Source organism: Telopea speciosissima, chromosome 4, assembly GCF_018873765.1.
Source record: "Telopea speciosissima isolate NSW1024214 ecotype Mountain lineage chromosome 4, Tspe_v1, whole genome shotgun sequence".
NCBI classification, from domain to species: Eukaryota; Viridiplantae; Streptophyta; class Magnoliopsida; order Proteales; family Proteaceae; genus Telopea; species Telopea speciosissima.
The window spans coordinates 18,197,133-18,220,032 of record NC_057919.1 but is presented as its reverse complement, the minus strand read 5'-3'; the positions used below and the strand labels follow the sequence as shown (position 1 = coordinate 18,220,032).

At 39.1% G+C, this 22,900-nt stretch overlaps 2 protein-coding genes across 2 annotated transcripts; one reads left to right on the top strand and one right to left on the bottom strand.

Moving 5' to 3' along the window:
* Positions 1 to 7,270: 7,270 nt before the first annotated feature.
* Positions 7,271 to 12,310, top strand: LOC122657839 (uncharacterized membrane protein At3g27390-like). The gene is made up of 9 exons (XM_043852632.1): positions 7,271 to 7,498; positions 7,634 to 7,742; positions 7,876 to 8,071; positions 8,190 to 8,325; positions 8,948 to 9,237; positions 9,327 to 9,433; positions 9,568 to 9,742; positions 10,673 to 11,121; positions 11,860 to 12,310. Exons 1-9 carry the CDS (start codon positions 7,414 to 7,416, stop codon positions 12,011 to 12,013), a joined length of 1,701 nt encoding a protein of 566 aa, XP_043708567.1. The 5' UTR covers positions 7,271 to 7,413; the 3' UTR covers positions 12,014 to 12,310.
* Positions 12,311 to 16,543: 4,233 nt separating this feature from the next.
* On the bottom strand, positions 16,544 to 22,597 carry LOC122658760. The gene is made up of 7 exons (XM_043853861.1): positions 22,277 to 22,597; positions 18,846 to 18,903; positions 18,463 to 18,543; positions 18,210 to 18,245; positions 17,693 to 17,932; positions 17,470 to 17,611; positions 16,544 to 17,230 (listed from the first exon to the last, which is right to left on the bottom strand). The coding sequence occupies exons 1-7, from the start codon at positions 22,450 to 22,452 to the stop codon at positions 16,740 to 16,742; spliced, it is 1,224 nt and encodes a 407-aa protein (XP_043709796.1). The 5' UTR covers positions 22,453 to 22,597; the 3' UTR covers positions 16,544 to 16,739.
* Positions 22,598 to 22,900: the final 303 nt, after the last annotated feature.

The following is a 22,900-nucleotide window of genomic DNA, read 5'->3' as shown; positions in this document are numbered from 1 at the left end:
GTATCCGAATAGAACAAAATTAAAATCTTACTTGGTCGATCCGATCGGTTCGATTAATTTTGCTCGGTTTTGGATTTGGTATTCGGTTCCGGTTACATTTTGACACAGTGTGAACCCCATGGCAGTAAAAACTGATGTAATAGATGACTTAATCATCTTTGAATTGCATATTGATCAAGAGATGGGGTAGGTGAAGCCGTAGGTGGTGGAAGAATCGTTATCCTCTCCTGTTACAGCACGATGCTGTAGAGGCCATGTGGCATAGTGGGCCCCATATGATGCACATGGCCTCTGCAACCACTGTACGATATGTTACAACACCATGCTGTGACAAGAGAGGATAAAAATTGGTGGTGGAAGACGTTTCAGAAGTGAGAGCTTGATAGGCCTTGGCATGGCTTCACGGAGGACGAGTCGGGCACTTGGAGATATGGTGACCCGGCTTCTTACAGTAACAACACATTTTGTGGCATTTATTCACGTAGTGCCCGAATTCTTTACAAGAAAAACATTGAACCTTTTTCAGATCTCTATTCTGAGACTTCGGCGAATCTCAAGTGGTGAGGAATTAAAGAGGGAGTGAGAGCGAAGACGTTGCTCTTCCCGAAGAAGTTCTTGAAGGCATGTATCAAGTGTAGGAGACGGAACACGATTGAGAAGACTGGCCCGAATAGATTCAAACTCAAGTATGAGTTTCATAAGAAACTAATTTCATTGGGAAACATCATGAATAGCTTGGATAGCCGAGAGAGTGGTCGATGACACCCCACTGTAAACAATGGAAAAATACTCCATCCACATGTTCATGAAATCAGAATAGTACTCCTGAATAATTTTACCGCCCTGAACGAAAACAGCACGAGCCTGTTCAAGATGGAACCGTAGTGCCTCATAGGATTGCTTATACACACGGGCCAAATAATCCCACATCTCCTTAGCGGTAGCATATGGTCGTAAGTTGATAGCAATGGATGGTTCAATAGAATTGATAAGCCAAGAAATGACCTTAGCATTGTTAGTATACCAAACCTTGTAGTTGTTGGCCTCGGTGATCGTAGGTTAGGGATCGGTTCCATCAACAAGACCCCATAAACCTTGCCCTTGAATGTGATTCCGAAGTTGGAATTCCCACGGGAAATAATTCGAACCATTGAAACGGACATGCACGATGTTAACTTTGTGCTCCATGAGAAGAGAAGAGTAAAGCAACACAGCAAGAAGCGTGAAGACAACTGTGCCACATGGCCTCTGCAGCATCGTACGATGCAGCACTGCATCGTGCAGTAATAGGAGAGGAAAACAATTCACCACACCACACCACACCACACCACACCCAACCACAATCTCTCTCTCTTCCAGTTTATGCATGGTTTAAGGTATCGGTATTGGTATCGGTATTGGTATCGATATCGGTATCATATCGGACAATAATTAATACCGGTTTTGAATATCGTATCAGTTTCTAGATTTACTGATACCGCCTCTGGTACCGTGCACTAAAACCACCATGAGTAAATTATGCATGCAGTTTTGAACCGGAAAAGTTATTAATTCCCTATTTCGCCAAGGCGTCCCAGGAAGTTGGTTTGAAACCGCATAAACATTGGTGGCAGAAAGGGTTGTGAAGTAATTTGATTTGAAATATGTCGTCTCTTTCTTATTGTATTAGCTCCTGCCCAACCGATATGGAAAACTTACAAGTCTGAAGATAGAGGTATTGGTCATTGTGTATTTCCAGTTTGGAAGGAAGGATTGCGGAGGTTGAGAAGTTTGTGAAGACGAGGACGAAAATGATTGCAAGTTCAGGTTGAAGGTTTTGTAGATTGAAAATTTGACGAAAGTAGAAGAGAAAGGAGCATTACTTGACCAGCTGCAAGTTCTCTCTCTCAACCCGCCTCCAAAGCCACCATTTCAGGATAGGAAAGCAGAACCCGGTGACAGAAAACTTCACCAGCAATCCCTGACCTTTCAAATTTGCTGCAAGATTCATAAAGAGAAAACAAAGGAAAGCAATTATTTTACACAAACAACCAACAGAATCACTGAAGCTTCAGTAGTTATATATATAAAGAAATTAAATATTGCACATAAGAGTTCAAGAAAATTCCAATATAAGATCTCTTCAATGAATCTACTTGCAGTGGTCCCATTGTTGTAAGATACTAGTTCTATGGTTGTTCATAATTTAAAGGGAACATTCTCTTCCATTTCAAGAAAATTAAACAACAAAGTTCAGACATGAAGAAACAGTTGTGAAGTTGCAGATAGAGACAAATAAACAATATAGTGTTGCAATCGACGCTGTAACTAGTGATGCTTAATGCTAATCATAAACTTTTAGACTGTTTCAAAACTAAAATTTCATGGAAAACCCATTATTATTATAAATGCAACTACATAGAGGAAAACTAGAAAAGGAGAGTGTTAAGGATAAGGATCCGTTGGTATTTCAAATATTCAATTTTATTTGAATTAGTCAACACTTATCTAAAACTAGCTGTTGTAACTAATTGGGTTTATCCCATTGTAACAGATACGAATGTAACAACACTTTGAATTCAAGTTTATAAATATCATCACTACCCAACAAAGTGGGCAAGGTGAGATTCATTCCAATTCAAACTCTCTATCTCTCACATGGTATCAGTCGACCTTATCGATTCCTGGTAATCTGTTGCCTTCTTCAACGACTCTATCTTAGCATTCATCTACTGCAGCAACTGTTCTTCCTCAACAATGTCTTCTTCTTCCTCAACACCTGCGTTTCAGCATCATTTAACCTTGAAACTTACCTGTGATAATTTTCTTCTGTGGAAAACACAGTTGTTTCCTCTTCTTCGATGCCAAGACTTAATGGGTTACATCGATGGCACAATTAAATGCCCACCCATGCATCATACTACTCTGAATCTCATCAAGAAATTCCAAATCCTCGCTTACTCGATTGATTCGGAAAGATCACCGGGTACTCACCGGATAATTTCATCACTCTCACCGTAAGTATTGCCATATGTCGTCGGGCTCGACACATCTGCAGAGTCCGAGTGCTCTCCAATCTGCGATCGGATCTCTCTCACATACCAGTGTTCTCCAACTCCATATGCAATGCAAAACCTCACCAAAGGTGATAAGTCCGCTTCGCTTATCTTCGCAAGTCAAATATATATCCGATCAACTTGTCGCAGCCAATCGTCCTCTCTCCAATGAGGAATTAAATGCTATTGTCTTCAAAAACATTGGACCTGATTTTAGCGATATTGTCGTGCTCTTTCTACAAAGATCGAACCTCTCACTTTTCATGATCTTCATCGATTACTCTTGAGTCATGAACTACGGTTGAAGAGTGCTCGTGTACCCATTGAAGCAAATCTTACACATGTACCACCACCCACTGCTGCCACAACATCAGCACTCACTTCAAATGCTTCCCCTACAAACTCTAGCATTAGTAATTATTCCAACCGAGCACAAGGACAGGCAAAGAAATAGAAGAGATCGCGCATCTGCGCAGCAAGTTCAACCATACTGCTAGCAAATGTTATTTCCGCTACACCAATCCACCTCCAACAAATCCATCACCAACGCTAATATGGCTGGCATATTACCTACTCCTCCGTCCATGAGCGATTGGTTCCCGCACACAGGCAACCCATCATGTCACACCGGATATCGAACTCGCAAATCTCCGCACCATATAATGGTAATGATTCCTTGCGCGTAGGTAATGGGGTTGGATTAAACATTAGCAATATTGGCTCTTCTCATATCCGTTCTCCATCTAATAATTTATTTCATTTCACCAACACACTCCATGTCCCTAAAATCACCAAAAACTTACTTCTGCTCATCATTTCACAAAGGATAATAATCGCTTTTTGAATTTCACCCTTTTCATTTCATTGTGAAGGACCAGGTGACAAAAACGCCTCTGCTTCAAGGATCTCTTAAGGACGGGTTGTATCAATTGCCGAGCTTCAAGCCTCCATCACCTTCAGCCAACACCGCCCACTCTGATGTTCAAAATTCTGCCAATGCGTGGCATGCTAGGTTGGGACATCCTCAACCACGCACAGTACATGCATTGATTCACTCTCAAGTCTTACCTTGTTCTTCCAATAAAATAAATAAATGTGCATCTTGTTTTCTTGGCAAATCCCATAAAGCATCATTACTCACTGGTAGCATTAGTTCTGCACCACTTGATTTAATTTTTAGCGATGTATGGGGTCCAGCTCCAGTTTCCTCAGTCAATGGTTTTCAATATTTTGTTCTTTTCATTGATGATTTCTCCAAATTTACTTGGTATTATCCACTTCAAAATCGTTCTCTTGTTCCTTCTATTTTTCAACAATTTAAACGAATGGTGGAGAAACAATTTTCAAGACCAATAAAACAATTCCAATCAGATTGGGGTGGGGAATTTCAAAAATTGAATACCTTTCTTAACAAATGTGGTATTATTCATAGAGTTGCATGTCCTCACACGCATGAGCAAAATGGGGCTGCGGAGCGTAAAATTAGACATGTGGTAGACACAGGTTTAACACTTCTTGCTCATGCTTCCATCCCACTAAAATATTGGTCGTTTGCTTTTGAAACTGCAATTTATCTCATAAATCGTTTACCCACTGTTCTTCACAAAAATAAATCTCCTATACAAGTCTTGTATAATCTTACACCCAACTATTCTTTCTTCAAAATTTTTGGTTGTGCTGTCTATCCTCTCTTGCGCCCCTATAATTCTCATAAGTTCTCTCTCCGCTCTACTTTGTGTGTTTTTATGGGATACAGTCCTCTGCATCATGGTTACAGATGTTTCGATCTAAAAACAAACCGCATGTACATTGCTCGCCATGCTCAGTTTATTGAGGATCACTTTCCTTTTGCCACTCATATTCAAAGCACACAACCACATTCACTCCCACCTCAACCATGGTTATCAATATCCACCTTTGATACACGTCCGTTACAGGTCCAAGAAACAGCAGGCACTTCATCTGGTATGACTTCACATACTACACCTTCATCATCTCCACTCTCCCCGCCTACCTACAATTATTCACCACTTATTGCCAATGCTGATGTGATCCCTACCCCATCTACTAACGAACGAGGATCAAATGCTATGAATAATGTTGCAGGGGTTATTGCAGATCCACAACCTTCCTTGCCTCCTAATTCAATATCTTCACAAGCCCAGAGTCATTTACTTGCAGCGCCTCTCACAAGGACTCACCCGATGCAACTAAGATCCAATCCAAGGCCATCAACACGTTATCCTTTGCCATCTGCCCACTTAACAGAAGGGCCCATTGAGGTTGAACCTACTTGTTTCATAGAGGCTAACAAACATGATAAGTGGCGGACAGCTATGGAAATGGAGTTCAATGCACTGTTAAAAAATGGAACTTGGAGTTTAGTTCCACCACAGTCCCATCAGAATGTAATTGGCTCTAAGTGGGTGTTTCGAATAAAAAGAAAAGCAGATGGTACGATTGAGCGCTACAAGGCCCGATTAGTGGCCAAAGGCTACAACCAGCAGGAAGGTATCGATTACACAGAGACATTTAGTCCTGTGGTAAAGCCTACTACAGTTCGGACTGTGTTATCCTTGGCGACAGCAAACAACTGGGAGATGCGCCAATTGGATGTAAGTAATGCTTTCTTACATGGAACACTCAAGGAGGAAGTTTATATGAAACAGCCTCAAGGATTTATTGATCCCACTAAACCACAGTATCTATGCCGGTTACATAAGGCGTTGTATGGTTTGAAGCAAGCGCCAAGGGCTTGGTTTCAAAGATTGAGTGCCTATCTACTTACTTTGGGGTTCGAAGGATCCAAAACCGACACCTCATTATTTATTCTTAAGCAGGCCTCTCATTATGTTTATATGTTGGTGTACGTAGATGACATAGTCATCACTGGCTCTAATCCCACACTACTCCATCATACCATTACTTCTCTACAGCAGGAGTTTGCCATTCGTGATTTGGGAAAATTGCATTATTTCCTTGGCGTGGAGGTGCTTCAATGTTCTAAAGGTATTGTGCTCTCTCAACAAAAATATATTACAGATCTTCTCAAAAAGACTGGCATGGATGGTGTCAAACCAGTCCATACACCTATGGCTATCAATACCCAGTTATCACAAGCTCAAGGGAAGCCATTGGTTGATGCAACAACATATCGTAGTACAGTGGGAGCCCTCCAGTATGCCACATTAACAAGGCCAGACATATCATATTCTGTTAACAAAGTATGCCAATATCTCCAAACCCCAACTGATGAACATTGGCAAGCAGTCAAACGCATACTACGGTATCTTAAAGAAACCGTTTCACATGGCCTTCTTCTCACCAGCTCTACATCTCCCACCCTCAATGCCTTTAGCGATGCTGATTGGGCTGGATGCCCTGATGACAGACGGTCTACAGGTGGGTTTGCAATATTTCTTGGCAACAACCTAATATCATGGTCTGCTCGTAAACAAAATACAATCGCTCGATCTTCAACAGAATCTGAATATAGAGCGCTTGCTAATGCTACAGCAGAGCTGGTCTGGATTAAATCTCTCTTACAAGAACTTGGTGTGCCACAAGCAAAGCCTCCGGTACTTTGGTGTGATAACTTAGGAGCTACTTATCTCACAGTGAATCCATTGTTCCATGCACGCACCAAACACATAGAGGTGGATTTTCACTTCGTTCGTCACTTGGTTGCACAAGGCTTGCTTGAAGTCAAATTCATCTCCACTCGCGATCAGCTAGCGGATATTTTCACCAAATCCTTATCACGTTCTCGCTTTGAAATGATTCGTAACAAGTTGAAGATCGTTCAGAGACCAACTTCCACTTGAGGGGGGATGTTAAGGATAAGGATCCGTTGGTATTTCAAATATTCAATTTTATTTGAATTAGTCAACACTTATCTAAAACTAGCTGTTGTAACTAATTGGGTTTATCCCATTGTAACAGATACGAATGTAACAACACTTTGAATTCAAGTTTATAAATATCATCACTACCCAACAAAGTGGGCAAGGTGAGATTCATTCCAATTCAAACTCTCTATCTCTCACAGAGAGAAGGGCTGAGTACTATAGTGGGACTGGACTGGATTGGGACCCTTTTCTTCTCTTTCTTTCTTTATTACAAAAATGAAAGAGAAGAGAAGTTCCATTGTTAAGGATGTTTCTTTTTCTTGCTCCTCACGCTTCTCCCCTTTCTCTCTCATGGTGTCTGGTCACTGGTGACTTGCACAGTTTGAAGTACTTTCGCTTCACGGTTTTTCTGTTTCTCCCTCACGCATAACATTCTTTATATACCATTCTTGCCTGTTTGTTTTTTACTGTAATTCCAAACCCAAATCATTTTAATCTTAACGGTCGATGCTTCCTTTCCCTCTGTTGAAATGTCGAACACCGTGAAACGATGCTTGAGGATCAGCTATGTGGTCCTTACCTTCTGCTCCGCACTCTTTTTCGGTGCTCTCAAAGGTGCTTTCTTCTTCTTCTTTTTCCATCTAACTTTTTTTCGTCTTTTGCTTGGGATTTTTCTTTTCAATTTTTCTATCTCATGAGTTTGATTTGTTTGGGTACTTGGGTTTCTATTGATTATGTCTCTTGTTGCAGGTTTATCGGTGGGTCCTGTTGCCAGCCTTATTCTGATACTTGGTAACGCTGGGGTAATGGTGGGGCTCTTCCCTGCTCATGTTTACTGGACTGTCTATACCATCATTAAGTCAGTATGCCATTTCTGAATTGGCATTTACTCTTCTCTCTTTCTCTCGATATAGTTTTTTGGGATTTGGATTGTAGAATCTTCATTTGTTCAAATTTGTTCTGATGGGTTCATCATCTATCTGACCAAACAGGACTAATCGGTTTGATATACCGCTCAAAATTGCTTTCCTATTCGCTTTGCCGGCATTGTTTGGCATTTGGTTGGGTATTGCAATTGCTGGGAGTTTTATCGTTGGAGTTGGCTATGGATTCTTCACACCTTGGGTATGTACTTTTGAAGCTTTCAGACAAGATACTAAACTGAAGAAGTTCATCCATTGTATTATGGTAAGTTTGAAATTTGGCTCTAATGTGTTTGTTCTTATCTATTAGTTCAAAAATTCAAATAAAATTTGAGTTGCCCATGATTTACTTTGACTCAATTTTGTTTCCCACAAACTAATAGGATGGAACCTGGGAAACAATAAAAGGGAGTTGTGCTGTGGTCCGTGATTTTGCCGATCTCTGTTACCATTCGTACCCTGTTTACTTGAAGGAGTTACGAGAATCCAATTCAAGTTCTGATGAACCTCAAACTCTGAGGTATGGTGTTTTAACTATTTTCACTTTAATCAATTCAACTTTGGGAACATGCATTTCATGTTAGGACTTTAATAGAGGGGAGAAACCACAGTGAGTTTTTGCTCTCTAATATGAGGCCTGGAGCAGGTTCCATGGTTAAAAGGTTCAGAATTAAGCACTTTTTGGAGCTACTAATGTTTTACCTAGTTTTAGGCATAAAAGAGAGAATATTGTTAGCAGATACCTAGTGATAAGAACATCTATCAGAGTGTCTGGATTTAGGAAAGAGGCATGCCTTTCCATCCTACGTAGTAGAAACCTGCAACTGACTTCACACGATAAGACGCACTATTAAAGCAGGAGATGGATGATTTTTGCATATGAGTTCAAATGATAAAAGCCTTTTCATTGGCACTGGTTCTGTTGCTGGTCTTCTCACATTCTATGTATTCTGTAGGCTACTTTGAATTTGCATATATGGTCATTAAACATTAGAGAAAACCACTGGAATAGAAGGTAGTAAAACGCCAAGCTAGTGCTTAGTACAATGAACAAATCAACAAGACCGAGATAGGATAAAAGTGTCTTACTCATGCTATGTGAATCAAATATAAATTTTAACTCATGAAAATCTGTTTTGCTGGTTGATACATGTACCAGCGTGTATCATTGTGGGGTTGATGGGGCTAATAGTGGAAATCCCTCTATATACTGCCATTGCAGTATTAAAAAGTCCATGCATGCTTTTCAAGGGCTGGCATCGCTTGCTACATGATCTAGTGACCCGAGAAGGTCCATTCTTTGAAATAGCCTGTATCCCAATTGCCGGGTTGACAATCATTCTGTGGCCACTAGTTGTCATCGGGAGCATACTGTTGGCTATTTTCTCGAGCATTTTCATTGGGATTTATGGATCTGCTATAGTGTTTCAGGTGCACTTGGCATGCAGTTTTTCCTTTATTTCTCGATATGGCTCCTTTCAACAGAAATTACCTAACCATCTATCTTCATATTGGTGCAGGAGAGATCTTTCCGGAGAGGTATGTCTTCCATAATTGCCATGGTTGCAGAGTTTGATGAGTACACAAATGACTGGCTTTACCTAAGAGAGGGGTCCATCCTTCCAAAGTACTCTCTCTCTCTCACACACACACACACACACACATTTGTTGTTGTGAGCTCCTTCAAGATTTAATTTTAGTGCTCTATCTGTTATCTGTTCATCAATATTTAATAATAGCCATCAAATTGCTCACAGCCAGGCCCCAGTACCGAAAGAAGGGGGTATCTCACTCAACAGATTTTTCTCTTGAAGAAAGTCATGAGGCAAAAGGCAAGTTCAGCTCTGTTTATGACGAAGCACCTGCAATACATGTGTCAAGGTTAAGTCCCTCAAGCTCTGTCAAAGAGACGATACAAGAAGTGAAAATGGTGCAGGTTTGTATTAACTCTGTATACACCAGGTGGTTCCCTCCTATTTTGGCACCAAACTCACTGAATTTTAAGCTATCTGCAACTTTGGGGGTTTAAAAAAACTGATTCTGAATTCAAGACAAAAAAAATTGGTTAAAAATTGGCAAATTTTTGTTTCTTGACTTTTGTTGGTTTGATACAGGACACAACCATTGCCAATTTATGTCACAAATAACACTTATGTGACAATTTGACAAAGAAGCATGCTAGAAAACCATTACAGAAATTTTATCTATCTATACACAATCAATGAATAAGAGCATGACATTTGAAATCATATTCTAAAATAAGACTAAGTAAACAGTTTTTACCCAAGACATGAATTTAATCCATATTTTTCCTCATTTATTGAAAGGCTTCTAGTCATGGGGATAAAGATGATTACAAGGATATCCAAAATTAATTATTTTTCGTCTAATGGATGCTATGACAATTGTGTCACCCTACTACAGTTTGTGTGTTGGTTATAGCTGAAAATGAATCACGAGCTTTGGTCATCCCCTTAAAACTTGATTGCATAGTTTACTTAATCACAGCTCGATAATGAACAACATGAACCCATCTCTCATCAGCTATATTTTTTGCTCCTCTATTTTTAGACAAGTCCTAGTTTTAACATGATTTGTATCATAGATTGCAAATCCCATTTAAAAATCTAAGAAATAACAGAAAGAAAGTGTTTTGATCATAAATTTTCACATTTTAACAAATTATGGTACGAAAAGGGAGCTACTGCATCCAGGAAGGCATCTGATATTAATTTCTTGACTGAAAATGTCGACCAGATTAAACATGATTTACCCATAGTTCAAGATGCAGTTTATAAATCGATTTTCTGTCATTATCATTCAGTCTCTTGATAATACTGCCTAATTTTAATTCACTATATAACAGGTATGGGGCCAAATGATTAAGACTTTTGAAATCAGGGGTAAGGAATTGTTGGACGCCAATGCCATAACCACGGCTGACCTTGATCAGTGGTTGAAGACAGAAGACAACGATGAAGCACCCATAGTTGGCATTGGTTTGGCTTCTTATTCATTCTTTCATTTTCTCCTCGACTCTATCAAATCTGGAGCAGGTGGCTTACTATTGTATGATAGAGTTGAAGTCACGCATATGAATCGACCGCAGGACCTGTTGTTGGACTGGTTCTACCATCCTTTCATGGTCTTAAAGGACCAGATCAACGTCATAAATATGGAAGAGAGTGAGGTGAGATTTTTGGAGAAGGTTTTGCTCTTTGGTTTTGGTACTCAACGCATGAAAGCTTGGGAAAATGATTGTGTGGTTCCTCAAGATGCTCTCAGAGCAGCTCAAATTCAAGGCATCAGCCGCAGGTATGGACTTAATCTATCCAAGGTGATATACTACTTTTAAGTGTCTGGGGGAATCAGAGGATCCCAATCATAGTTGCATTCATTACTATTAGCGAGTCACCTGAAATTCAGCAGGATCACAATATTCAGTTTTATCAATTTTTTTGGTAAGGGAAAATTTTTAGTGCAAGGGGAGACTAAAAACCATAAACAACTCAAACAGTGAGACAGATCTACATCCCTCAACCTCAACTTGCCCTCTGAAAATGCAGAGAAACCCCAGACAAGAACAGCTAAAGCAAACATCCATAAAACAACCACTTCTTCTCCTCCTCCTCACCCCCCCCTGGGGGCCCACACATGAAAAAAAACACAAGAAGCAGCTGAAGCTCTTGTCATGTAATTCCAACCTTCTTCATGACATGTGGGGAAAGGGGGGGGGGGGGGGAGGAAAAGGGGAAAATCCTCATCACTAAACTCCATCTATCTTCCTTACTGATGTCTCCCAACAGATCCCATAAAGTTAATCATCAGAATTATCCTTGTTATATACATTTTATTATGTTCAGTTTATGGTCCTTGCAAAGTTGGCCTAGTTATATCTTTATCTGGATTTTCCGGGCTAATGTTCAGCCTAATCAGAAGATTTTGTTTGGCCAGCTTGGAGAACCAAGGGCAAATTCTCCTTCTTCTCACTCTCCCATTCTAGTTTATTAAGTTGATTACTTCTCTAAATGTCCCACATGGATCTATTGGCAGATTGACAGGAATTACAAAGGGTATATCAAAATTCCCAACTTACAGAAGGAAATTTCACCATGTAGTTAAGACTCTAATGACATATTCTCTTGGGGAAGGCACTTCTGGATCCGCCAACTTGATCAAATTAGCTGGTTCCATTGATCTTGTCTAGACCAAAAAAAGCTCATTATCCTGTTCTTTTTGTACCAATTCTTACTTTATGTGTTGCTAAGTTCAATGAAACGACTGAAAGATCAAGTTCTTGCAGTTTGGGTTCCAACGGATGTTAGGTGTACTACTCTGCACTGTATTTGTTTGGATGAAAATTGAAAACAAAAGGAGTCATAACTATAGCAACTGTGGCTGGGGAGGAATCATATCACATTGAAGCTCCTTGTGCTATTAGATCAGTAAGACTTAATTACATAAATTTGGACTCTCTTTCAATTCATGGCTGCAGTACAACTCACTCCAAGTAAGCAGAGCAATGGTAACATGTTCCATCATGCACAGAAATCTCTTACAAGATTACGAATTATTTGACACTTTTAGCACTGGTTATCGATTTGTTGAAACAGAGGAAGAATGAAGTTCTATGGAGGATATCTTCAATCATTACAAATTTGTGTATCTACTTTAGCTTCATTCGATGAAATCTATTTTGTTCATGTCTGGAGACAAGGCAATGCTATAGCAGATTTATTTGCAGGTTTTGGTTCTAGTCATAGGAACTGTGTTATTTGGAACAGTATTCTGTATTCCCCCTCCTTTTGCTGTCCAAGCATTGTATTCAGATGTTTGTAAGTAATGCCTTTCCTAGTATGTTCAGTTAACAGAAAAAAAAAAATTTGTTAAATTTTTTAAAAAAATTTAGGAAGAAAGCTCTCTGTCCGGGAGTGTGGCCTTTGCCAGCACTCCCACGAGTCTATCTCTCTCCTCTCCATATGAAAAGACACATTTACCCCCTTGTTTTGAGGAGGAGAGAGATAGACACATGGGAGTGCTGGCATAGACCACACTCCCGGACAGAGAATTATTTCTTTCTTTGCTGCCATATCAGAATCATCGGGTGTATATGTATCTTGTGTCAGAGTGAAAGAACCACATGTTTTCTGCAACTAAGATCTGCCTCACCCCCATCAACCCATAATATAATATCAATAAGGGAAGAATCATCTAACCAAACCTGGGATTCTCTCTCTCTCCCAGTTGTGTAATTGACTTGGACTTTATCCACACACAAAAGAAAGGGAGAGATACACATCAATTATGCAACTCTATGCCACGCCCATCCACCCATGCCTTATGGACGCCATGCCACATGCAGTGAGCACTTTGAGACTCTGGTGCACGATTGAATTTGGATCCTACGGTGTGAGATGGATTGGGGTGGATACCTATGTGGCCCAGCTCTGATACCAAATGTTAGGTATTATCGATTCATTAAAAGCTTTAGAACTGATGACACACATTAAATCTAGCTTCTTAACCAATCTCATACTAGGCTGGCTCAATCTAGCGTCCATACATTAGATCGAGCCCCATTAGACACATAATAGATTTGGATTCACAGCATCATGATTCATAGAGAAATATATTATACTGAATCTCTACCTAATCAAAAGAAGAATTTGTATTTTCAGCTATTGTTCGACCAAGCCTTTAAAGTGTAATAGCAAAAATTCTTCCTTTTAAGTATTTTTTTTTTATTTTAATCCATCCTCTACTCATCCAGCATTGACTATGGTTTGAGGAAACAAATTCAGATAACCGATTCCGCTCAAATTTCATCCGGTCATCTCTGTCGACTCTATTGGAATATTCTGGTATTTTTCTTACTCAACTCAAATCATCAGGAAACGGAGAGTTTAATCAATGGAGGTGTTAATTCTGGTTTCAGAGACCACATTCAGAACCGGTTCGACGATACTGCTGCAGGCAGCGGTGAGCTGCTAGAGGGAGAATACGGTAGGAGAAGGGTGGTGACCAGAGTTAATTTGAGAATTTTGATTTATCAAGGGAGGAGGAGAGGTGGAAGTTTGCATTGTTGGGAGAATCAGAAAAGAAGTTTAGGGTAGGAAAATTTGAGTAAATATTTGTTAAGTATTATAGGGAAGTGATTGTAATTACCCTTAAATCTCTTGAATATATAATGCATTTTTTAAAGAAAAAAAAAATAAAATATTGCATGTGGTAATGGAAAATACGTATATTTTGATATTCAATAAATAAATAAAAAAATTTTGAATTTTAGAGATGATGATAGTGACTTGGATTAGAAGTTTTGATAAATTTTTTTCAAAGACTCCACAAAAAATACATTTATTGTCTTTATGACGTTTTTTTACAATAATTTCACCAAAAAAAATATTTTTTAATTTTTTTTTTATAATAAGGATAAAGTTTTTCTCCATCCAGAGAGGACGGTTCACCCACTATACTAGGATTTTGGTATGTTTCATAATACCCTCCCGATGCCCATTTCCGCCCTCTCCCATCTCTCGGTGAACCCAATAAGAAATTGGCTGCAGAGAATTGGTTCGATTCAGGCAGGTTCATTTTTTCCGGTCGATGTGTATATGCTTATTAAAGCTTGCGTTATCAACCCTCCCAATCTTTCTTCCTTCCTCATACAACTATCATTCTCACGAAATTTACCCCTTTGATTCGGTCCTTTCTCTGAGTTAAATCACATCCTTCTCCATATACTTTATGGCATACTATCTCCCAGCCCAAATACATGGGAGGTCTAGGGATCCCCTTTTTTTCTTTCATGGTTTCAGGTGTTGTTATCGGATCGATCATATCAACAAATTCATATTCGTATCAGTTGTGACCGAAACCATATCAATGGCATCAAAACAAGAGAGGATAAAATGGTAAACAAAAAAAAAATCTAGGGATTGATCTTTTGAGGGGCAAAACAGTCTGATCTAGCCCAATATGGCTGATCCAAATTGGCATCGTTAATGGCCGAGACCAATATGAGTATCGATACCGATATCTAAGTCCATGTTCTTGCTGCTCAACCAAACTCTATTGTTTTTGTCAATGGTGACGGTGAAGGCCATGGCTGGTGGCCGTGGAAGAGGGGGAGAGTCAGATTTATTGGGGTAGTTTTGTTACAAATTTGTGTTTCCATTTGTTGAAAAACACTTCAAGTCTGTTTCTCCAATGACCACAGTTCATTGCAAAAACAAGCATAAAAACAGATATCCTTTCCTGTTTTGCTCCAAATTTATTCTTTAAAAAACAACAAAAATAATTTTCATATACAGCCGCGGAGACCTGATTTAGTATAATTTCTATTTCACTTTTATGAGATGATTTCTATTTCGAAAATTGTTGGATTTGATTTTTGTACCTTAATTGAAATAAAAATCAAATGAATATAAATTTTGGATAGCTAAGGAGTTGTTTCAATTTTGAAATTGAAATTGATTTCACTCTTGCACTATAATGAACACATGGTTAATTTGATGTGCAAATCAGTAATTTCAAGTTAAAAATAAAACACTATCCTTCTTCTCCTAATCGTCACACCACCTCCCTGCCACAGTGCCACCGCTATAGCCACACCTTCTCACAAAGAAATATAGAGAAGTTACTCTCATAAATTAAAACTACCAAATAAATTTCTTATTCTTGAAATATCTCTGATTGATGCAATCACCACAATTTCAATTTCTTTAAATTTAAATCTATTTGTTGACTTTCATAAAATCAATCTGAAATTAAAGTAAAAATTATACCAAATCTAACTGCAATACTTAATTTTAAAATACACTTAAATTGGGCTCCACTTTCAGGAGGAGTGTTCTGGTCAGTATTGATTTCTGGCCGTCAATAAGTTGGATTCTTCTTCCATGCCTACTACTTCATCATTATTCCCCAGCTCAACTATTATTGGGGAAACTAGGGCAATCCATCTAGAGTTGCAAGCGGCTGCGAATGATGGGCTTCGTCGAATTATCCTCCACTCCGACTGTCAAGTCCTTGTGAAGTGTCTACTGGACCCCTTGCTTGCCCCTCCTGTTGAAGCCTCCACCATTATAATGGATTTAAGGCTTCTTTCTTCACGCTTCGAGTCTATCTCTTTCTCTTTTGTAGGTAGAGATGACAATGTTTATGCCCACAATATCTCTAAGTGGACGTTGTGTTACCCTTATTGTGGAAATCTTCATTTCCAGAGGATCTCCTCAACATTGTATCTTCCCTTTTGCCCTCTGGGCCCTAATATATCGCCCCACTTGCGAGGTTTTTCGTGCCAAAACAAAAAAAAAAGTTTCCAATATCATTATTAATGGGATTTAACTTTACCACTTAGGGCTCCTTGAGTATGAGTTTACTGTTCATATTCAGGGAATTGCCTTGTCTACCAGTATTCACTGGCTTGATCCGTGACTCTATCGGCACTATTCTCTATACTTTCTCTCAGTTTATTGGCATTACCTACTACTGACCTTGCAGTTGAACTTTGGACAGTTAGCATGGCTCTTTCATATGCAGATAGGCTTGCTTCCATGTTGCATTCTCACGCCAATCCTGTTTTTGTTTTCTCATTTCATCATCTTTTGTTGAACTAAGAGGTGCTATTGTAAATAAATAAAGGGACAATTGGTCTGGGGTAGATGTAATATGGAATACAAACTCCATTTTTATTACCATTAACTTCATCTCCCTGTACACTTACACTCCTGGAGAGTCTCTGAAATGCACATGCTATTGTAATATCCTTATTACCCTACAAAACAGCATTACACTACTGAAATGTTCACTTACATCTCTTACCTCAATGGGTTTGTAGGGACTGGATTTACTCATAATCTCATAGGTGCCTCCAACAATAACCATTTCCAGGAGCATCTGCCGATCTTCTATAAATGTTAATTAGTTTCCTATAACCTCGAGCGACGTATGCATTTGATGGGATTGAAGGATGAATGCTTGCGTGAAGAAAATGGTTGCCCATTGAAGGCGCCAGGTGACTTTATGTCCCAACCCTCAATGTTCTTGGGGACACAAACATCAAAGAGGATTTGGCCCAGAACACCGTGTGCATTAATGGTCGGAGGGTTTTGCAGATGGATCAACCCTTCCTTCTGTTCATCTTGCACAGACCCCACGTCTCTACCCTCATGATACTCCACTGAGCTGGGTAAGAAGAAATGGTCACTTGGTCCAAGAGCGACTCTACGTAAGCTCTGGTTTGAGCATTTCCCTGCTTGTCGGAGGTTGTAAATCGACTCAGACAACCCATCATTTGTCCCTTCCATACCCATTCTTTCACCTTCAAGCTGCTGAATCCTCCGGGAATAAACTAAAGCTGCCTTACCAAGCAATTCACTTACAGTAGCCTTATAATCAGTTGGATAATGCTTGTAGTGACCTGTGTAGCAAAACAAATCACATGAGTTAGCTTACATACTTCAAGACCAATGCAGAATGAAAAATTTTGGAACTTACAAAAAAAGTTCCTACTTCCAACCAGCCTGAGTAATTTAAATTTTCAAACCTTTGTGAAAAAAACAAAATCTCAATTTAAATCTCTCTAACTCTCTGTAAAATATTCATGAATGGAATACATGCATTACTGCATTATAGAACGGAAGTAAGATAAGGACAGACCTACATGAGGGGAGCCATTCCATGTCACTAGTTTCACATCACCCCCAAGTTCTTGCAACCGTTGAGCAAAATTGCAGATAACTTGATAGGGAGCAAGATCATCATTTTCTGAACATAAAATAAGATATGGGCCACCCAAGGACTGCATACAATGATACTAAATAAGGTGCTGGTAGAAGCAAGAGATGTAACTTTGAATGGCTCAAAAGCTGGAGAAACTTACAATTGAAGAGTACAGAGTCTGCCAGTATTCAGCACGCTGTGATTCAAACCGATTTAGAAAGAGAGAATCCAGACCAGAAGCTATGCTGTTTGCCATCCATGATATCAGTCGCGGAGGACGGGACATTTTGAGAATGGTGGGGTGAAGAATAAATCGAGTACCCAAATCGCTTGTAAAATCCACGGGACTAGAATCATAAATATGACCACAAACACAATCTCTCACCAACCGATAATCATCCTGTACCCATAAAAAAAAAAATGTAACAAAAGATATAGATATAGACATTCATGTAAAAGGAGTCCTCTGTTTATATAAACATAACCAAACTAGGAGTTAAAAAATATATATATAAGAAAGAATACAAATCAAACAAAAGAAAATCCAATGAGAATTACAGCATCCAACTCCCAACATTTATAATTAACTAATCTATCAGGAAATATAAATATGAATTGAATAGCTAAATTTTTCCCTAAGCCCACATAGAGAAGAGTGGGGAAAAGAAAAGACATACCAGTTTAAGTTGTGTTTCACACTTCCCCTCGATTATCTGCAATGTAACAGAGAAATATTAATTCTATTACCACAGCAGAGAAAAAAAAAATTCACAATTTCTCATCCTTTGAGCTTTACTTTGATTAGAAGTACAGGCAGACTGTTTGTTTTTTCGATGGGAGGTAGAGGGAATTGAAAAAAAAAATAATGGATCAACATTCAAACTGATGCATACTAATAAAATAAGTGAATCCAAGAATTTGTGACCTTACCTGGAGGACCTTGTACATGCAAGCTTTTGGGCCACCAGAAAAGGATGCAAAGACGACTGGGGATGGCCTAATCTTCAGCTCCTATTTTTCCAAAGCAATTAATATGAGAGAGAGAGAGAGAGAGAGAGATGTATGCTAAATTAATGTTTTGAGTACTATACCAACAATATATCATGGGGTAATTGTTTGGTAACGAACCCCAAACTACTGTCAATAATTCCTAATTTTCCTAGGCTCCCTCTCAATTTCAGTGCTTCCAGATGTCCCCAACCCAGGTGGGGCTCTATACACAATTATGTATCATAAAACTGGCCTATAGTTCATTTGCTCTAAATTTTCCTTTCAAAGTTCATTCATGCTTAATGAATCATAAGACCACTGACCTTAAGAAGCTCATTCAAAATGCCAAATGCTAGAGATGTAGCCTTCTCGGGGAAGAATCTGCACACAATGCCAATAAAGAAATTCATAAACTGTGGCAAAGAGGAATAGAAAGACACTGAATGTTCCATTCTAAACTACATCTTTGTTCAAAACTACAAAATTTAAGAAAAATGTCTAGGCGCAACTGAATAAGATAAATAATTCTGAACTCTATAAGGACATAAAGAGCTTCCTAAAAATAACTGTAAGGTCACCATTTGTATCCAAGACTCGAGCCTTCATTCTTGAATTATGTGTTTGAATTTGATATCTCATAAGTAAGATATCCTAGAGTTCTATATCTTCTACTCTAGAGTCCATTGAGGTTAAGGTCCTTAGAGCATAACCATTCTATACCATAAAGACGAAGATTGTCAGCAGACGTGTCTAAAGGGCCAAATGTTAATCTAGTAGCAACAAGACAAGGGTTGATAAAATAAATTTCAGTATATGCTAAAGATAGCTCCCATAAAAACCTAGGATCTATGGTCAATAATCTGGACCCAATCAGTTTTGGGTCATGTCAAGGCCAATATGTGTACACTTATAAATGGAGTCAGATTTCAGGTACCAAACAAACACGAGTACATATAACCTAACAAACACATTACTACAGGAATTTGGAAATTGTTTGAAGAGAATAATTAAGCATATTGACAACCTGATCTTTTGCTTTTATCCTTCATCCTAAAATGTCTATTCAGATGGTCCAATGTCAGGCACTCGATAAAAGAGGTATTGTATGGTGGCTTGACTATGGAACCATTTACTTCAAACCTGGCCAAATTTGAAGAAGACAATGATATTTGCCACCCTATTGAGGGTTTAAGAATATCTTTTCAGAGAGATATAAATGCTTCTCAAGGGTCAAACAGTCATGTTAAAAGAGCCACATTCAACATTGAAGATACTCAATGAAAAAAAAAATCTTGTCATTAGTTCTCAAGAAAAGGTCTGCCTATCAGGATTCTAACAACAACAAACTCAGCCTTATCCCAACTTAATGGGGTCGGCTACATGGATCCAACAAAACAAAGTACGGAAAACTAAGGTCTAAACAAGAAAAAAGGGATGAAAAAATGGGAAATAGGGATGGAGAATGAGATGAGAAATGAAAAAAGGAAAATGACAAATGAAAGATGAAAAATAACAATCAATATGGAGTTTTTATTGCAAAAAGGAATATAGGATTTAAAAGTAATGATGAGGTGGAGATTGAGTTGGGAAAGGACTCCTTATTTTCAAATAAGGATTTTAAAAGTAATGAGGAGGTGGAGATTGAGTTGGGAAAGGAGACTTTATGTTCAAATAAGGAGCGTTCATCTCACGTAGGTGGGTCGGATGGAGTAGACTCTGGCCTAAATATGGGTATGGGTTCTGCTTGTGTATCTGGGGCAGATGTGGGTGGGTCGGATTATGACCAATTTGATCATGAGGAGATGCAAGGTGGGTGGACTCAGGTGTTGGGTCGTACAAATCGTAAAGGCCGTAGGAATGCCCCTCGAGGTGGTCGAATGAGTAGCCGTATGGCAACTCCAGTTATTGGTAGAACTCGTCGTCAAAAGAAGGCAAAGCCTGGTGTTAAAGCGGTGGACACGGCAGTAGAACAACCCTTGGTTGAAAAGGAGACTTCATCTCCCTTTTCACCAGAGGAGGAGGCTCTTTTGGCTCGAGTGGCTTTTGATTGGCCTGGTGTATATGCTGGGATCCCTCGAAGATCAAATAGGACAAGGACCCCCTCGATGCGCCTTGCAGATCCCCCGTAGGCTTGTTTTATTATTTTTCTCGGATTAGCCCTCGCTAATTTGGTTTAGATCTGAGTTCCCCCTTTTTAAGCTTTAGCTTTCTTTGCCAGTATTCTGTCATAGGCTTGTTTGGCCCCCTTTTATATATTCAATAAAATTGCTCTTTTCAAAAAAAAAAAAAAAAAAGAAAAAGTAAGAGGAAGGAGGCACAGCTCAGCAAGTCAGGAGAATCTCAGCCTATCAAGATTCTAAGCTTCCACTAAATGTCAAACACATCCGATGTACTTGTACTTCTTTGACTGTTTGCAAAACCTGCCAATCCTCTTAGGGTATGCCTAGAATGCAGGTACTTTTAAGCTCTAAATCTTGGACCAACAGACACTACAAAGCAAGTTCTCTACTCCCATCAAAAGAATGGTATCAGCTGTAACAGTGACCACCTTGCAAACAGTTTCTAATAGAAATGTAGATCAATGATGTCTTAATATCCATATTTCAGGGAATCATACCTTTCCCACTTTTTCTAAGCTAGAAAAGAAACTAAGTAAATCAGTAGCTTGAAAAAGTATCCCTTTCTCCTGCCCTGTTTCAAAAATGTTGATGGACTCAAATACACCTTAGATGGAAGAAGACACCATTGATTTCTTCATAGAAGCTGCAGCTTGTGACTAAGCAATCCCAATCCAAAATGTTGGTATCTCTAGTTCCTATCTTCCTCGAATGATTAATATTTCAAGCATCAAAGCTACTCAACCAAATATGTGGGCTAATTCCAAAGGGCCATTAAGAGGCCGAGGGTTCTTTTTTCTGCTATAAATCTGAGAGAGGTGTGAGGACGAGCTGCTGTAACCCCATTCTCCATTGATAGAGACGCAGATCTCATCTCACCATGGACGTAGGTAATCTTGCCAAACCACATAAATCTTTGTGTGCGACTGTATGATTGTTTGTGATCCATTCATTTTCTGCATCTTTTTAGGTTCTGGTTTTTTCTACACATGGATGGTTGCATGTTTTTAGCCCAAAAAAGTGTTTCATCTGTAACATACAGAGAACAAAGTAATTTTGTTTTCACCCCCACATCCCTTCTCCTAGAAAGCTTTCGTTGGTGGTTCCAATTTTCATAGTTCATGGTTCACGTTTCTGTTGAGTCTTCCACGCTAATTTCTACAGAAACCAGCAACCGACCTTACCACCCAGTTCTTCAAATTACGATACTTATACTTTACTCGCAATAAAGATGCATGATCCACTGGTACAAAGCATTTGCTCAGAACCCTCGATCGTCAGCAGATCATCTCAGATTTCCAGAAAAAGGATATAAATAAAGGTAAAAAAAAAAAGTCATAGAACAGGGAACCCCAAAAAAAAAGTGAGGGGCATGAGGTGGGGACCTTCACTCATTCATCCAGGCGAATTCAGTTGAGGATAATCGAACCAAAGATTATCAAAAGCCATAAAATTGGAAAAAATCACTCATTCAGCCAGGCGAATTCAGCTGAAGATAATCGAACCAAAGATTAACAAAAGCCATCAAATTTTGGAGAAAAATTTTTTCAAGAAATCCATCAAGAAACAGATAAAGGAAAATTCAATTTGCTATTTTTTTTTCCTTTCTCCGAGGGTGGGGTGGAATTGGTACTTACAGATTGAGAAATTCTGAATGGCAGATGAGGGAATTCCAACCAAGAGAAGAATAGAGCTCAACAAAGGACTTTAATTGCCTTTCCTGACTCGACATCCAAGCGAACACCACAATAATTCCTTCGACTTGCGCATGAGCTTCATGTCCCCAATAGAAGGTACCCCCGTCCCCAAACATCTTCTTCCCCTTCCTTCCAGAAATCAAAACAAGATGTTATCCGCTCTCGTTCAACTCAAAAAACCAGTGTCTTCTCCAAATCCCTATAAATCGCGTAAGCCATAATCATCGCAGTAATGCAGAGTTGCAGATAGAAGGAGCGTCCGTCACAAGAGAGATTATTATCCCACTCTCTTTTTTTTGATAAAATTATTATCCCACTCTTTCTCTCCCACCTTTTATATCCTGCCAGGAATGCTAAATTGCGCAGGGATGCAAAGGGATGAGTGAAGGAATTTTATCCAGACCATTTGGGGTTTTTTTGTGGGCAATGATGCTCCCTCACTCCGACCTCTAATTAGGTGCGTAGGTTAAGGTGGATAGGGTTTAAGCGCATGGTAACACGAACAATAGGATTTTTTTTGTTTTTGTTTTTGTGTTTGTTTTTTTTAGGTAGAATACGAACAAT

Coding starts and splice junctions, on each gene's coding strand:
- LOC122658760 (XM_043853861.1), bottom strand. CDS start 22,452: ATGTTTGGGGACGGGGGTACCTTCTATTGGGGACATGAAGCTCATGCG. Junction 17,933..18,209: donor GTGAAACACAACTTAAACTG/GTATGTCTTTTC, acceptor TTATGGGTACAG/GATGATTATCGGTTGGTGAG. Junction 17,231..17,469: donor GAATGGCTCCCCTCATGTAG/GTCTGTCCTTAT, acceptor TTTGCTACACAG/GTCACTACAAGCATTATCCA.
- LOC122657839 (XM_043852632.1), top strand. CDS start 7,414: ATGTCGAACACCGTGAAACGATGCTTGAGGATCAGCTATGTGGTCCTT. Junction 7,743..7,875: donor ACTGTCTATACCATCATTAA/GTCAGTATGCCA, acceptor CTGACCAAACAG/GACTAATCGGTTTGATATAC. Junction 8,072..8,189: donor AGTTCATCCATTGTATTATG/GTAAGTTTGAAA, acceptor ACAAACTAATAG/GATGGAACCTGGGAAACAAT.